At 35.9% G+C, this 17334-nt stretch overlaps 1 protein-coding gene across 1 annotated transcript in view; it reads left to right on the forward strand.

Moving 5' to 3' along the window:
• The window catches only part of MCM6 (minichromosome maintenance complex component 6), a 49608-nt gene that overhangs the window by 21119 nt on the left and 11155 nt on the right, over positions 1–17334 (forward strand). Inside the window, exons 9-14 of the mRNA XM_027078372.1 lie at positions 1561–1702; positions 2418–2525; positions 3393–3548; positions 6091–6219; positions 7944–8105; positions 16657–16836. Coding sequence (XP_026934173.1) covers positions 1561–1702; positions 2418–2525; positions 3393–3548; positions 6091–6219; positions 7944–8105; positions 16657–16836 — 877 coding nt within the window. The remainder of the gene's footprint in view (positions 1–1560; positions 1703–2417; positions 2526–3392; positions 3549–6090; positions 6220–7943; positions 8106–16656; positions 16837–17334) is intronic.

Below are 17334 nucleotides of genomic sequence, written 5' to 3' on the forward strand. Positions count from 1 at the left end.
TGTGTGTGTGTGTGTGTGTGTGTGTGTGTGTGTGTGTGTGTGTGTGTGTTATGTCTTATCCTACCAGCATCCAGACAGGTATGTAATATTATTCTCTTCTTTTAGGGAGGCAATCAAAACTTCTCTGAGCCTCAGTAATTTGCCTAACTGCATAGAGCTGACAAGTGCCTCTAAGCCATGAATATTAGAACTTAACATTTTGACTGCCAAGCATGTGCTCTTCATACTATATCAAGCTGCCTTTCCTTTATTTGTCTGGGAAATTTTTAACATGGAAATGTTCTAGAAGATGAAACATTTTTAGTTGAAGTTTTATAATTAAATACTATTTCCTTCAAGTATATCAGGGACTGAGTTCTAGATTTGAAGGTAATAGTCCTGTGTTAAGAGAATTCTCTTTTTTTCTCATTTCCTCTGCCCCTGCCTCCCACCTCTCCCACCACCACCACAGAAAGATGTACCGCAGTGTTGCCTCTGAACAGTATTGTACACGATTATGTTTGCTTTTTAACAATATTAAGTCTTTTGATCCATTAACATGGGATATCTTGGTCTTCTTTAATTTTTCAATAATGTTTTGTAGTTTTCAGGGTATAAGCTTGCTCTTCTTTTATTAAACTTATTTCTAAGTATTTTATTCTTTTTGATGCTATTGTAAATGGAACTGTTTTCTTAGTTAAGTTTTTGGGTTGTTTATTGCAAGTGTGTAGAAATACAATTACTGATCTTTTATCTTGCAGCATCGCAAGAACTGACTTATTAGTTCTGTTATAGTGGATTTCATAGGATTTTCTGTCGACAAGATCATGTTAACTGCAAATGGTGATAGTTGTTGTTTCTTTCAAATCTGGGTGACTTTTTCTTGCCTAGTTGCCCTGGCTGAACCTTTCAGTATAATGTTGAATAGACGTGGCAAGAGCAGACCCCTAAGTCTTGTTCCTGCTCTTAGGGGGAAAGCATTCAGCCTTTTACCATTATGTATGATGTTAGCTGTGGGTTTTCATAGATGCCCTTTACCAGATTGAGGGAAAGTCTCTTCTAGTTAGTTGAGTTTTTATCATGATGGCCGTTAGATTTTTTGACATGCTTTTTCTGCATCTGTTAAGGTGGTTCTTATCATTTTTTAATATGGCATGTTATTGATTCTTAGATGTTAAACCAGCCTTGCCTTTTTGGAATAAATGTCCCATCTTGTTTTGTTTTCTTTTCTTTTTTTCGTTGTAGTTGTTTGTTTTGTTTTGTTTTTTGTTTGTTTTCATTTTAAGTGCAAGGCCTTCTAATAGATCATTTTTGCTGAACTGTTTATTATTGTTTTTGCCATGTATGAACTTCATCTTCCTTTAACAGGAATGGATTTGACCTATTTAAAAGACCAAAGGAGAAAAGGCTTTCTCTTTGGTCTATGGCATGTGTCTTTATGAATTGCTTTTTTTCTTAATGCCTCTTTCAAATGTTCTTTTAGAAATTTAAATTCTTACTTGACATAAGCCATAACCAGCTGATAATCCTGAAAAGGTTGCTTTGTAGTCATATATTAATGAATATGATAACCTTGAACAGGCACGTGGAGGAATTCAGTCCCAGAGCTGTCTATACCAGTGGCAAAGCATCCAGTGCTGCTGGCTTAACAGCAGCTGTTGTGAGAGATGAAGAATCTCATGAGTTTGTCATTGAGGCTGGAGCTTTGATGCTGGCTGATAACGTAAGAACGTTTTACCCTCTTGGATATAAAGAAATCAGAATATCCCCATCCCTATCAATAAAGGCCTATACGTTCCTATTAAGGAGATGTCCTCTTTTTAATAAGTACTTTTAGTAAATAATTCATGGTTTTATTAATCTAGAAATTGGAATTGTCATCATTAATCAGCACTTTCTGAACTTCTCTAGAACGTATTACTTGCCCTGAGCTTGTGTGTTTGCTGTGACTAGTACTTCTCAGCAGTTTTCCTTTCTAGACTGTGACACATCTATGAGTATATCTATTGCATTTTGCATGTATTTGTCATAGATCAGTTAGCTCTGTGAATGCGTGTAAATTGTAGCTATATATACTTATAAACATTATGTTCCAACTCCATCCTTCACTTTCCCAGCCTAAAGTCAACACTGAGGTAGTAACCCAGAATATTTTGACCCTGAGATTTATACAAGGTTTTGATGTTGAATAAAAGTGCAATAAGTAACTGCATGTTTTTAGTTTCACTCTTGGTTTAAAATGAGTCAAAAGAGTATGGTTCCCTCGAGCTCTGGGAACTATTGTACTATCTTATTCTAGTAGAGGGAGTTAGGATTGCTTACTTACCTATCTTAGTTGTTTAAAAGAACTGAAAGGTCTCTGTGGTAGCAAACTTTGAGTTTCCTTGCCGTTTGACATCTGAAAGGCAGTTTCTTACGCTAGGTTTGTTTGGTTACAGGGTGTGTGTTGTATTGATGAATTTGATAAGATGGAGGTGCGGGATCAAGTTGCTATTCACGAAGCTATGGAACAGCAGACCATCTCCATCACTAAAGCAGGAGTGAAGGTACGTGTGTCCACTTCTGTTCCATTGCATCTTGCCTTAGCCTTGTAGATTAATGTAGCTCTAGACGATCACTTGGATAAAATGCATTACTTCAACATGAAATGCAGTTTACTGAAACGGAAAACACAGCCTTGAGGATTATTAATCAAGTCGATGGATTATTTAAATGAAAATAATAAGTACAATATTGTAACTAGCATTAGAGAGAAATCAAACTTTAAAAATAAAAGTAATACATTCAAATAGTTAAGAAAAATGTAAGCAATACTTTAAACCGTAAGTTAAAAAAAAATCTTCCCCTCCAACTCCTAGCACCAATAGATTCTCAGAAGTATCTGCTGAGTTTATGTCCCTTTTAGGAATATTTTATCATAAATAAGCATAATACACATACAGTTTTGTTCCTTGTTCATTTAACTTCCTAATTTTATTTTGGTAATCTTTCTATACCAGTATATATTAGATCCACTTGTCTTTTTATTACTCCATGATTTTCAATTGTACATACCCCAGTTGGGCTCATTAGACTCTTATAAAGAAGAGTGACATTCAGGTCATTTCCAGCCTTTAGTATTACAAACAATATTGTAAACATCCTTGTACATATCTTCCTGTACCTAGCTGCAAGATAAATTCTTAGTAAGAAATTGCTGGCTTAAAGGGTGTGCACATCATACCATCAACATCATATGGGAGTACCTGTTGCTATATATTATCAGACTTTAATTTTGATGATTCACTGGGTGAAAGATGATATCTTATTCTTTTGGTTTGCATTTAGTTCATTATGAATGAGGTTGAGCATTTTGTCATATGCCATTACAGTTGTCTTTTTAAACCTGTCACGATTTTTCCTTTTGTGGTCAGGCTACTCTAAATGCCAGGACATCCATTTTGGCAGCAGCAAACCCAATCAGTGGACACTATGACAGATCAAAATCATTGAAACAGAATATAAACTTGTCAGCTCCTATCATGTCCCGATTTGATCTCTTCTTTATACTTGTGGATGAATGTAATGAGGTAACTATGAGCTATCGCTCTGAGCTTCCTTTATTATTTCCAGTTTGAGTAATTGAGTGAGACAAGCCTGGAGGATGTACTCCTGAAGAACTGGTGCATGTGTTGTCACTGACCTTTCATTTCTCTCAGAGTGGCACAGGATTGGACAGGGGTTTATTAAGCAACTGAAAATCACTTGACTTGCTTGTTCTGCTTAATTGTGTTGAATATCAAGTTTTTTGGTTTTGTTGCTGTTTTTGTTTTGTTTTTTTTAAAGATTTATTACTTATTTACTTATTTATTTATGGCTGCACTGGGTCTTAGTTGCGGCACGCGGGATCTTTTGTTGTGTTGCACAGGCTTCTCTCTAGTGTGGCATGCAGGTTTTCTCTTCTCTAGTTTTGGTACACAGGCTCCAGGGCATGTGGGCTCTGTAGTTTGTGGCACTCAGGATCTCTAATTGAGGCACACAAGCTCAGTAGTGGTGGCATGCGAGCTCAGTAGTTGTGGAGCGCGGGCTGAGTTGCTCCTCGGCATGTGGGATCTTAGTTCCCTGACCAGGGATCAAACCCGCGTCCCCTGCATTGGAAGGCAGATTCTTAACCACTGGACCACCAGGGAAGTCCCCTTGTTACTGTTTTTTAATTCTCAAAAAAACAGTATTTCAGTTAATTCCCAACCATACTCTTTAAGAGGTTTTTTTTTTTTTTTTTTTTTTTGTTTTGTTTTTTTTTTTTGCGGTACACGGGCCTCTCACTATTGTGGCCTCTCCCGTTGCGGAGCACAGGCTCTGGACGCGCAGGCTCAGCGGCCATGGCTCACGGGCCCAGCCACTCCATGGCATGTGGGATCCTCCCAGACCGGGGCACGAACCCGTGTCCCTTGCTTCAGCAGGTGGATTCTCAGCCACTGCGCCACCAGGGAAGCCCATGATTTTTATTAGATTTTTGTTTTTGTTCTTTCATTAAGGTTGAAAAGAATTGGGGTTCCAAACAAATTTTTCTTTTTCTTTTTTTTCCAAATTGAGTCATTTGTCTTCCTCTGTCTTCCTATCAAATTATTGCATGTGTCACATTTTTTTTCCTAATTGTGTAAGAGTGTTAAGATTGAATATAAAATTGCAGATTTAGGGACTTCCTTGGTGGCACAGTTGTTAAGAATCTGCCTGCCAATGCAGGGGACACGGGTTTGAGCCCTGGTCTGGGAAGATCCCACATGCTGCGGAGCAACTAAGCCCGTGCGCCGTAACTACTGAGCCTCTGCTCTAGAGCCCGTGAGCCACAACTAGTGAGGCCCGCACACCTAGAGCCCATGGTCCACAACAAGAGAAGCCACCTCAATGAAGAGTAGCCCCCTCTCGCTGCAACTAGAGAAAACCTGCGCGCAGCAAAAAAGACCCAATGCAGCCATAAATAAATAAATAAATAAATAAAATAAATTTTTTTTTTTAAAAACTGCAGATTTACTTACATTCTAACATGTCAGTATTAGAGTTATTTATACTTAGACTTAAATATTTAACAACATTGCACATCTCAGATGTGCACAGAAGTACAAAATGACCTTCTGTAGAAGGTCATGTTGTACTGTACTTTTAATTGCTGAGCATGGAGGTCCTACAGTACGTTAGGTACAATGCATACCTCTTGCTTACGGCAAAATTTTAAATTCATCTAGATAAAATTTGCCTCCCATTAATGTGAATGTTTAGAGGGTTTTCGTTTTTTATGTTTGGGTTTGGTTCTTTTCCTTCACAAATCTATATAAATGTTTAACCCAGTCCCCTCCTCCCCATTGTTGGGCATTGTCTGATTTTCATATATTTCTGTCTATATATAATTTACTAAATTAGTTTTTTAGCTTTTTAATTAGAAATAATTTCAAACTTACAGAAAAGTTGCAGGAAATATAATAGTGCATATAATACTCATATACCCTTTATTCAGTTCACATTAACTTTTTGCCCTGTTTGCTTTACCATTTGCTGTGTATCTCTACTTTTTTTTTCTGTACTGTTTGAGAGTATTGCATATTTTTAGTGTGATTTTATTTTTTTCAATGTTAATAACGGTTCTGTGATGATCATCATTCGTATGTTCATAAGCGGCAACGTAATGTAGTGGCTAGGAGGATGGACTCTGAAACTAGACTCTTCAAATCCTTGCTCTATTACTAACTGTGTGGACAAGTTACTTAATCTTTCCAGGCCTCAATTTATTCATCTGTAAAATGGGGGTAATAATTATCTACCTAGTAAATTTTTTGTGAGGGTTGCATGAATTAATGCTTCTAGACACACTTAGGGCCCTAGAAATCTTACTTCTGCCATATTAAAGTCAGTAAATTCCTTCAGGAATAGTCTTAGAGTAGGGCAAAGGTATACATTTAAACTTTTGATTTTGGATGTGGTACTAAATTTTCATCAGAAACTTGAACCCATTAATACATCTTATGGTGGCATATTAGAGCTTGTTGTTAGCTATAAAAAATTTCTTAATGCCTGGGATAGTCTGGAGTGGATATTACTATAACTGATTAAAATGACTTTCTTATTTTGAATTAGGTTACAGACTATGCTATCGCCAGGCGAATAGTAGACTTGCATTCAAGAATTGAAGAATCAATTGATCGTGTGTATTCCCTTGATGATATCAGGAGGTATCTTCTTTTTGCAAGACAGTTTAAGCCCAAGGTAACCTGCCCTTTTGTACTGTAATTGGGCATAATAAGTATATGAAAGTGGCATTTAAACAAAAGCGTTGTATGGAAATTAACTGAACCTGACTTGTTTGGGTGTTTAAGGTCATTTGGTTGGTTAGTTGGTTGGTTTGATTTTGGTTTGGGTTTTCTGGTTTGTTTTTGGTTTTTTTTGAGAACAGTTTGTTTCCTCAGAGAGACTTGAGAAAGGGAATTTTTTAAAAGTCTGAAAAGTTCAATTTCTTTAACTTTTTAGGTATAATAAAAAGATTTTTATGGGTGAACAGTTTTGAATAACCAAATAAAGTAGGATATCCTTTTATTTCAACCATTATTCCTAAGAATCTTAAAACTGCATGTGTTTAAATCAGTAGTCTACTGAATGCTCTCAGATCTGTCTCTGAGGGAAGCTTGTATTCCTCTAGGTTATTGTAATGAACATGAGTAACTTTTACAATACAGGATCCAGGGTGCTCACTTGGACATTTATTTTTAAGATAAACCTCCATAATGCATTTTTTTTGACATTTTCCTAAAGTAGAGTACAAAAAAAAAAATTGTTTGATTCTGGTTGAGGTTTTTACACTCTTTCTGGCTTGACTTTTGGGAGTTATGCTTAGATTTTAATTATCTATCACCTTCACTTAATATTGGGATTGACTCTCACTGTCCCAAGGGAAGGGTAAAGCACTTTTGTTTGCAGAGGCATTTATTCTCCATGACTACGCTGGTCCCTCTTGACTTTGGCATGCTTCCTTAATATGCTTAGTTCCTTGCTCTGAAAAACAGTATTCTTTAGAATGCCTCATTTTGTTGTTATTATTTAACTAATAATAAGGTATATATACAGTAGGGGATATGTTCCAAGACCCCCAGTGGATGCCAGAAACCACAGATAGTACCAAGCCCTATATGTACAATGTTTTTTCCTATACGTACATACCTGTGATAAAGTTCAGTTTATAAGTTAGGCACAATAAGAGAATATCTGAATTGCCAGCATTACTACTCTTGCACTTTGAGGCCATTATTAAGTAAAATAAGGGTTACTTGAACACAAGCACTATGTTACCCTAACAGTTGATCTGATAACCAAAATGGCTACTAAGTGACTAACAAGCAGGTAACATATACAGTGTGGATACACTGGATAAAGGGATGATTCTTGTCCCAGATGGGACATTGGACAGCATAAAATTTCATCACACTTCTCAGAATGGTGCACAATTTAAAACTTATAAATTGTTTATCTCTGGGATTTTCTGTTTAATATTTTCAGACTTCAGGTGACCACAGGTAACTGAAACCACAGAACGTGAAGCCACTGATAGGGGGCAGTATTATATATATTGACTTTTCTTTTTCCCAAAGACTGTGTAAGTTAATTAACTGAGCCTCAAGAATAGCCTGAGCAGTAATCTGTTTAATGAGCTTTCGCATGTTGGGTATAAAAGTACACATTGTTTAGAAATGGTCATTTGCTTAAATACTAACTCTACTGTCTTCCTATTCATAAAATTAGTACATGGAATTCATAGTCCTCCTTTGTATTAGTTTCCTTTGAAAGGCATTTCAGTATTAATTTCTTGTCATTGGTTTCAAAGTTTTGACCTTCTTAGTTCCCCCAGAGTATCTTCACCTGGAAGGCTCTTAAACTTAATGTTTAAAGCTGCTCCCATTAAGTAGAAATGCTCTGACTTCACTGATATTCTGGAACAGATTTCTAAAGAGTCGGAGGACTTCATTGTGGAACAGTATAAACGCCTCCGCCAGAGGGATGGTTCTGGAGTAACCAAGTCTTCATGGAGGATTACAGTGCGACAGCTTGAGAGCATGATCCGTCTCTCTGAAGCAATGGCTCGGATGCACTGCTGTGATGAGGTATCAAAGTCACTCTAACATAATGGGAAAGAGAAATTGATTTGTTGGCTTACAAGCTGTTTTTATGTTTGGTATAAGACATACTAGCATTAGCTGCAGATTTATTTTTATATGACTATTGAGTGCTCATAGGATACATGACCCCTGACCCTGGGGTTTTCCCCTTGAAGAATGTTGCTGTCAACCATTTTTTGAATGTAGTAGTTAGATTAATGATAATGAGATAATCATGACATAGATTATAGAGTACATACATATAGAGGTGAGTTCAAGATTAATGCCATTCATTCAAGGAAAATTTGTTTAAATCCTACAATGTGCTAGGCCTGTGGGAGGGGATACAGATATGATAATGTAGCCTCCAGTCTCCTAATAAGGGAATTCTCCTTTGTATAACATGTGTATATTAAATTGTTCTTTGAGCCCTGGGTTCTACAGGTACATGTCAGTGGGTATTTAGGGAGTAAATGGGGGGCAGAGTGGAAGGATGCCCTCATCTCTGCTTCAAGCAAACAAGCCCTGCTTTTATCTAGCTTTATATTTTAGACAGTGTAAGATTTTGTTTGAGTAAGGAGTTTGGCTATTTTTCTTAATAGTATGATTGAGGTATAATTCACATAGAGAAAAATGTACAGCTTTGACTTTTTACGTACACCCTTGTGGCCACTCAGCTTATAACAAAGGTTTACATCATCCTAAAAAGTTCCCTTGCACCCTTCCTTCCCCGGAAGTAACCACTGTTCTTACTTCATTCACCATTTCTATCTCATAGATTTCATTTTTTGGCTTTTTTCCTTTTGTCTAATTTTTCAAATTCTCTGATGTGGTACTTTACTGTTTACAAAATACTTTCACACTGTCTTACTTGTTATTCTTTGATTCTCCTGACATTTAGTGGACATCTTTGTAAGTTAGGAGATGAATAAAAGAGCCCCTGTCTTCCATTGCTGATAGTTTGGTGGGAGCAAGACATATGTTTAATTAAGCATGTGAAATATGAGAGACGATATTAGATGGACTGTCATCAGCAAAGAGTACAGAGATCAATGAATTATTTCATAACAAAGGTGGAGGGTTTGGGGAGATGCCAACATTTAAACTGGATCACTGAAGGGTGTATAGAATTTTGGTAGGAATTTTTAGAGTGAAGGTGGAAAGTTTAGAGTGAAGGGTATTGGGAGGAATATAGTGGAATCTGTAGAGAAAGAATAGGCCATGATGGAGGGGAATTCTTAAAAACCATACTAACATTTGTACCTTTTTTTTTTTCTTCATTGTAATGTTTCTTAAAATAAATTTCATAGAACTGACGTGTCTTGGAGAATTTCTAACAGATTTTTCTTTCCTTTTTTTGGTTTTTCAATAGGTAGTAAATGCATATGATATAAAATAAATATACATATATGCATATATATATACACAGATGCAGTTCCTGAATAAAATTGAGTGTTTTTGCATATATTTAAGAGCCATTTCTACTTCCTTTTATGATCATATTCTTTGTTCACTTTTTACTTTGTTTTATTAGAAGGCCTCCCCCACTCTAAGATTATAAAAGAATTTTCTCAGGATTTCCTCAGGCATTTAGATGGTTTCATTGTTTGTATTTAAATCATTCAAACATTTGGTATTTATCCTTCTGTAAGATGTGAGGTGTAAACCAGTTGATTCTTTTTCAGCTAGTTTCCTAGTTGTTCCAACACCACTTACTGAACAATCCGTCTTTTCCACACTGGTTTGGTATGCTTTTATTATATATGCTTGTGTTTGTTAGGATCTCTTTCCTGAATTCTGTTCCTATGCTGTCTTAGCCTCCTCTTGCATTAGTACCACAGTATTTTAAATGTTCTCTTTTGTTCCACTGCATTGTTGCACTTTTGTTCCAATGCATGTTCCACTGCATTGTTCTCTTTTGGCTGTTGTGAACTTAATAGCCAGCTGGCTTTGTTTTGTTTTGGTTTTTATTGATGAGTGATATTCACTGTTTGAGGAAAGCATCCTAGGAACTTGTTTGGAAAACCCAGGAATTTTTGAACAAAGCACTAACCATTCTGTCTCTAGACTGCTGTTCTAATCTATAGATTCTGAACTTGAGCTACAACATTTCCAGCCTCCAGCCACCTCTGCTCACTTCAGACTGGCCCACATAATCCTGATTGGCAAGAACCAGTTCCTTAATACCTATCCTATTGCTCCTGAATTCAGTGTTTTTTGTATACTGACAGACTCCTTGGTTTGTCTGAAGTCAAGGGGAGATTCTGTTGGCATTCTGTTCAGCCCTGAAAATGGGTTTTTCCTCCAGTTGCATGGCTTTTCCCTGTACTTGTGCTACTAAATGTATAAAGGTATATAATTATACCACCCCCTAGATTTTCCCTAATTGTTGAATATATTGTGAAATATGAAATACATTCACCCTTAAAGCTATCTGTCCATTTATCTTTATTTCAAAAATCTGAACATAGGGCCAGCATATACTTGAGCTCAGTATTTGAGGTGAAATTTAAATATGAATAAAATAAAAATAGTATACCCCCCCAAAAATAATTGATATTGAGAACATGTTAAATTTATATGTTAATATGGAGAATTGACTTCTTTATGATGATTTTTTCTAAGAAAGCATAATAGCGGTTAGAATCTAGATTATGCCACTATAAAAATCTCAGCTGTTTAAAACAGAAACAATTACATTTTTTTGCTCATGCTTCATGTTCATTTATGTTAGCCAGAGGCTCTGCGCTTCACATCGCTCAGAAATTCAGGCTGATGTAAAGGTTCTTTCTTGACATACACTTCCATGATCACAGAAGACAGAAAAGACAAGGTGAATCATATGCCATTTCTTAACCTTCTATCTAGAAATGACATGACACTGCTGGTCACATTTCATTGGTCAGAGGAATTAACACGGCCATGCCTAAGTTCAAGAGGTTAAAGCAGTGCCTTCCTTTCAGGTGTCTAGAATGAGAAATGCAAACATTCGTTAACAGTTCTGAGTACCAGAGACCTCATTATCTTTCCACTTATGTCTTTTTTTTTTTTTTTAACATCTTTATTGGGGTACAATTGCTTCACAATGGTGTGTTAGTTTCCGCTTCACAACAAAGTGAATCAGCCATACATATACACATGTTCCCATATCTCTTCCCTCCTGCGTCCCCCTCCCTCCCACCCTCCCTATCCCACCCCTCCAGGCGGTCACAAAGCACCGAGCTGATGTCCCTGTGCTATGCGGCTGCTTCCCACTAGCTATCTACCTTATGTTTGGTAGTGTATATATGTCCATGCCTCTCTCTCGCTTTGTCACAGCTCACTCTTCCCCCTCCCCATATCCTCAAGTCCATTCTCCAGTAGGTCTGTGTCTTTATTCCTGTCTTACCCCTAGGTTCTTCATGACATTTTTTTCCCTTAAATTCCATATATATGTGTTAGCATACGGTATTTGTCTTTCTCTTTCTGACTTCACTCTGTATGACAGACTCTAGGACTATCCACCTCATTACAAATAGCTCAGTTTCGTTTCTTTTTATGGCTGAGTAATATTCCATTATATATATGTGCCACATCTTTATCCATTCATCCGATGATGGGCATTTAGTTTGTTTCCATCTCCGGGCTATTGCAAATAGAGCTGCAATGAAAATTTTGGTATGTGACTCTTTTTTAATTATGGTTTTCTCAGGGTATATGCCCAGTAGTGGGATTGCTGGGTCATATGGTAGTTCTATTTGTAGTTTTTTAAGGAACCTCCATACTGTTCTCCATAGTGGCTGTACCAATTTACATTCCCAGCAGCAGTGTAGGAGTGTTCCCTTTTCTTCACACCCTCTCCAGCATTTATTGTTTCTAGATTTTTCCACATATGTCTTTTGTTTCACTCAATAGGTTTTAAAGTTCATATGATTTTTACATGTTTCTTGTTGAACTTATTTCTTGATATTTTGTTATTTTTGTGGGTATTGAAGGTAGACTTTTTTCATTTTATATTTTAACTGGTTGTTGCGTGTATATATGAACTATTGATTTCTGTATGCTAGTTTTGTACTATACTGATGCCTTTTGTTTGTAGTAGTTTTTCAGTTGAGTCTGTTGATTTTCCAGATTTTTGTTCTTACTTGCAAATGATAAATGGCATATGTTTTTCTTTCTATTCTTATTGAAAAAGAAACTTAATCTTTTCCCATATTTTCCACTAATTTACCTTTGCTGTTGTAATACAATGTCTAATAATTATGACATTGGACATTTTTTTCTTGTTCCTAATTGGCTCTGTGGCTGAGATACGATGTGTTTTTATCAATAGGAACTATACATTTATTATTATGTCTTGAATATTTTTATCAAGAAGATTTTTTTTTTTTGGCCAGTTGTCTTTTTAGTGTGTATAGAGTTAATCATGATTTTTTTTTCTCCTGGATCTATTAAAATGAAAAATAAATTAATAGACTTTCTAATGTCAAGCCTTCCTGGAATAAATCCCACTTTTTTTTAATGCATTTGGCTTCTGTTTGCTGTTATTTAGAATTTTTAAAGCAGTACTCATAAAAAACATTGATTCCATTTGTTTTTGCAGTCTGTTTTATTATCGTGGTTATTTCATTTACATTTTTGAAAGTTTTCCCCTTTTTTCTCTATTCTAGAATGGTTTTCTATTGCATTTAAATTATCTGCTATTTTACTGATATGAATTCTCAAGTAAAACTCTCTGGGTCTAGTGTATACAATTTGGGTGCATGGTTCTTAATTTCTGCCATGGAAGTCAGTCTTGTTTAGATTTTCTATCTCTTCTTGGGTCAGTTTTGGTAAGCTACATTTTCCTAGAAAAGTATCCACTACCAAGAGTTGTTTCAGAGTTTAATAATATCCAGTTAGAATAATATCCAGTTTGAATGTTATTTTGGTTGCTTGTTTTAATTTTACTGCATTGTGATTAGAAAATGATGTGTATGTTTCTCATTTAGTTTTTTGGTTTTTTGGAATTTGGTTTTTTGGATGCTTTGTAGCCCAGAGCCCATTTCCATAAGTGTTCCATGAGCACTTCAATGGAAGGCCTAGTCTCTGTTTACAGTGTATATAATTTTATATATCTGTGAAGGGGGAGGTTACCTTATTATGTTACATAGGTCTTCTATTTTTTTGTGGGGTTTTTTGGTCTACTGTATCTTCTCTAGATTGAAAGTTAAAAGTCTCCTATGGGGACTTCACTGGTGGTGCAGAGGTTGAGAATCCGCCTGCCAATGCGCATGGGACAAGGGTTCAAGCCCTGGTCTGGGAAGATCCCACATGCTGTGGAACAACTAAGCCTGTGAGCTACAGCTACTGAGCCTGCGCTCTAGAGCCCGTGAGCCACAACTACTGAAGCCCACGTGCCTAGAGGCCGTGCTCCGCAACAAGAGAAGCCACCGCAAGGAGAAGCCTGGGCGCCGCAATGAAGAGTAGCCCCCACTCGCTGCAACTAGAGCCTGCACATAGCAATGAAGACCCAGTGCAGCCAAAAATTAATTAATTAATTAAAAGAAAAGTCTCCTATGAATAGGTTTTATTTCTCTACCAACATAGTTATTGTCTCTTTGTATTTATCCTTTTTTCTCCTATAAATTCTATTTTACTGATACTGTTGTTCTCTTAACTGATACATATATTTTCATTGAGATTTGTACCCTCTAACTTTGTCTCATTTATGCCTTTTGGCCTGAACTCCACCTTGCTTTCTTTGTTAGGTATACAGGTATACCTTTGCCTAACTTTTTACTATTTTTCGGCATTTCTGAGTAAGTTTAAGTGTGTCTTATATACATATACAGCATAGAGTCGGATTTTGTTTTGTGATGCAAAGAAAATTTATTTAGCATGTAAGTTAAACCCATTTACATTTATTGGTATGAGAGATAGGTTTATTTGGGTTTTCGTTTTTGTTTTCGTTTTATAGTTGACATGATTTTTCATTTTGTGGTCACTTTGCTTTTGCCTGTATGTGTAGTTCTGAGATTCAGAAAGTTATTTTAGTGGTTACTTTTATTATTATAACTTTATATTGTACCCTTAGTTCTCTATTGGTTCTCTACTATGAAGTGATAAAATTAGCATGTTTCATCTTCTTTCTTCTTCCCTTCCCTCCCAACCACCTGATTTTAGTAAATAATATTTTACTGTTTACCTTTGCACAGTCAGATATGCTTATCCATGGCTTGATTTATCATCTGTTACAGGTGAGAGGCAATCAGCAAAATTTTTTTTTAATTGGGATATAGTTGTCTTACAATGTTGTGTTAGTTTCTACTGTACAGCAAAGTGGAGTTCCCTGTGCTATACAGCAGATTCTCATTAGTTATCTATTTTATACATATTAGTGTATGTATATGTCAATTGCAATCTCCCAATTCATCCCACCTCCCCTTTCCCTCCTTGGTGTCCATACGTTTGTTCTCTGTCTTTCTGCCTTGCAAAAAGTTTGATCTGTACAATTTTTCTAGATTCCATGTATATGTGTTCATATATGACATTTGTTTTTCTCTTTCTGACTTACTTCATTTTGTATGACAGTCTCTAGGTCCATCCACGCCTCTACAAATGACCCAATTTCTGTCCTTTTTATGGCTGAGTAATATTCCCTTGTGTATATATACCACATCTTCTTTAACCATTCATCTGTTGATAGGCATTTAGGTTGCTTCCATGACCTGGCTATTGTAAATAGTGCTGCAATGAATATTGGGGTGCATATGTCTTTTTGAATTAATGGTTTTCTCTGGGTATATGCCCAGTAGTGGAATTGCTGGGTCATATGGTAATTCTATTTTTAGTTTTTTTAATGAACCTCCATACCGTTCTCCACAGTGGCTGTATCAATTTACATTCCTACCAACAGTGCAAGAGGGTTCCCTTTTCTCCACACCCTCCCCAGCACTAATTGTTTGTAGATTTTTTGGTGATGGCCATTCTGACTGGTGTGAGGTGATACCTCATTGTAGTTTTGATTTGCATTTCTCTAGTAGTTAGTGATGTTGAGCATCTTTTCATATGCGTCTTGGCCATCTATATGTCTTTGGAGAAATGTTTATTTACGTCTTCCGCTCATTTTGGGGGCTATCAGCAAATTTACTCCCATCTCTTGGGTCTCCCTGTACCCCTCTATCTTCAGGACATATACTATTTACATTTTGTTCTGTCACTCTTAATTCCCACGTTTGTTTAAGTCTTAGTTTTGTAGCTAAATGTGTGCAAGGCATGATCATTGGAGATAAATTTGTTACGATTTCTAACTTATCACTTCACTGATTGAAAATTGGCCTTTTTTCAAGGGTTTGATGAAAAAGATGAGTTCATGGGAATAATATCCCCTGAGTGTTATGTTCAGCAGGGTTATTTGTAGTCTTTACCTGAATGACGTCCAACCTCTGGCTCATATTTTCTTTTCTTAGAAATTTTTCTACTGTATCCTGACATCAGTTGTTCTTTGCGAAAATCTGAGGCCAGCCCTTGATTATTAATTTTTCCTCCATAAGTAGTTTGATATTTTTCTCTTTCCAAAGTATTCTCTCTTATTTTTGTAGACCAGTAAGTTTACTAGGATATGTCTTGATATTGACTGTTCTCAAATGGCTTAAAGTTTCATTGCAGGTGGTAATGTATTTAAAGGAAAAAAAAAAAAGGCTGCTCTGCTGGGTTTATCTATTGTTATAGGGCTCAGCTCGTTAGGAAGGGAGTAGATTTAGAGAGACTGTTGATTATTCATACAAAGACTTAAAGCAGTCTCCCCCTGCCCCCAAATAGACTTGTAATTTTTCTTCTAAGTAGGCTTTTTTTTTTTGAGGCAAAACATACGTACAGAGAGTGCACAAATCACAAATGTACAGTTCTGTTAACTTTCAATGAACGTATCTATGTAATCTATACCCAGATCAGGAAGTTGAACATTCCTTACTAGCATCTCTAAGAGCTACCCTTTCAGTTTGTTTACAGTCACTGCTACTGTTCTCTGAGGATAACCTTTTTTTTTTTTCTTTATGGTTATATAGTATTCTAACCATACTTTTCCTGATGGTTAGTTAGGTTGTTTTCAACCTTTTTTCCCCTCCCAGTTGTGGTTAAATACACGTAACTATCAGTGAATGTTATCACAGTGATTGGCTCATTCTTCTATTAATGGACATTTGGATAGTTCCAATTTGGGTTCTTATGGGATGTGCAGGTCTTTTATTTCATCTGATGTATTTATACGTACATTTCTGTTTGGTGTGTATCTAGGAGTGGAATCATTGGGTCGTAGATTGTAGGTGTGTGCAGTTTAGTAAAGCCTGAAAATCAGTTTTCCATAATGGCTGTAACAATTTATATTCCCAGCAGCAGTGAATGAAAGTTGTCTACATTCTCAATATTGTTGGTCCTTTTAACCATTCTGGTGAATTTATGGTGTTCTCTCATATTTTATGTTGTGTAGAGGGAGAATGTGAGAAAACCAAAATCCACTGTAATTTCATATGGAGAAAGTCTGTTTGTTATATCAAAAAGACTGGCTTACTGATTTACTTCATCTTGATTGGCTTAGGTCCAGCCTAAACATGTGAAGGAAGCTTTCAGGTTACTGAATAAATCAATCATCCGTGTAGAAACACCTGATGTCAATCTAGATCAAGACGAAGATGCCCAGATGGAGGTAGATGAGGGCCCAGATGGCATCCATGGTGAGGTGTCTGTTCATGACTGTTCTAGAGTTAGGGACCAAAATGTTCTCTGAGATGTCATGGTAAAAATGCACTTACTGATGGTTGTGAAGTCTATTAGCAAAAGGGGAAAAAATGGATATTGAATTTTATTAACTGTTTCTAAGTTAAAATATAATTACTTGATATAAAATATATATGCTTGAAAGACTGAGAGAAAAAACACCAAAATGGAGACAGTGGACTTAATATTGCAAATGCACTTTCAGATTATGAAATCCTTTTATCTCCCAATCTTCCCATCCCTTCCAAATGGGTTTTTGTCTTCACTGGTAGCATTTATAAACTTTCTAATTTATTTATACAATTACTAAATACTGAGTATAACTATATGGTTATAGTATTAAAATATAAGTATTTATACTTATATATATAAGTATAAATATATTTATATTATTATTAATATTAGTATTAAATTAATTATTTAATCTAATACTATATTATTATTTATATTATATATTTATATAATATATTTATATATATTATATATGTTATATATAATT

Source organism: Aethalodelphis obliquidens, unplaced genomic scaffold (assembly GCF_003676395.1).
Source record: "Aethalodelphis obliquidens isolate GAN/ISIS:26980383/991018 unplaced genomic scaffold, ASM367639v1 scaffold2, whole genome shotgun sequence".
NCBI lineage: Eukaryota > Metazoa > Chordata > Mammalia > Artiodactyla > Delphinidae > Aethalodelphis > Aethalodelphis obliquidens.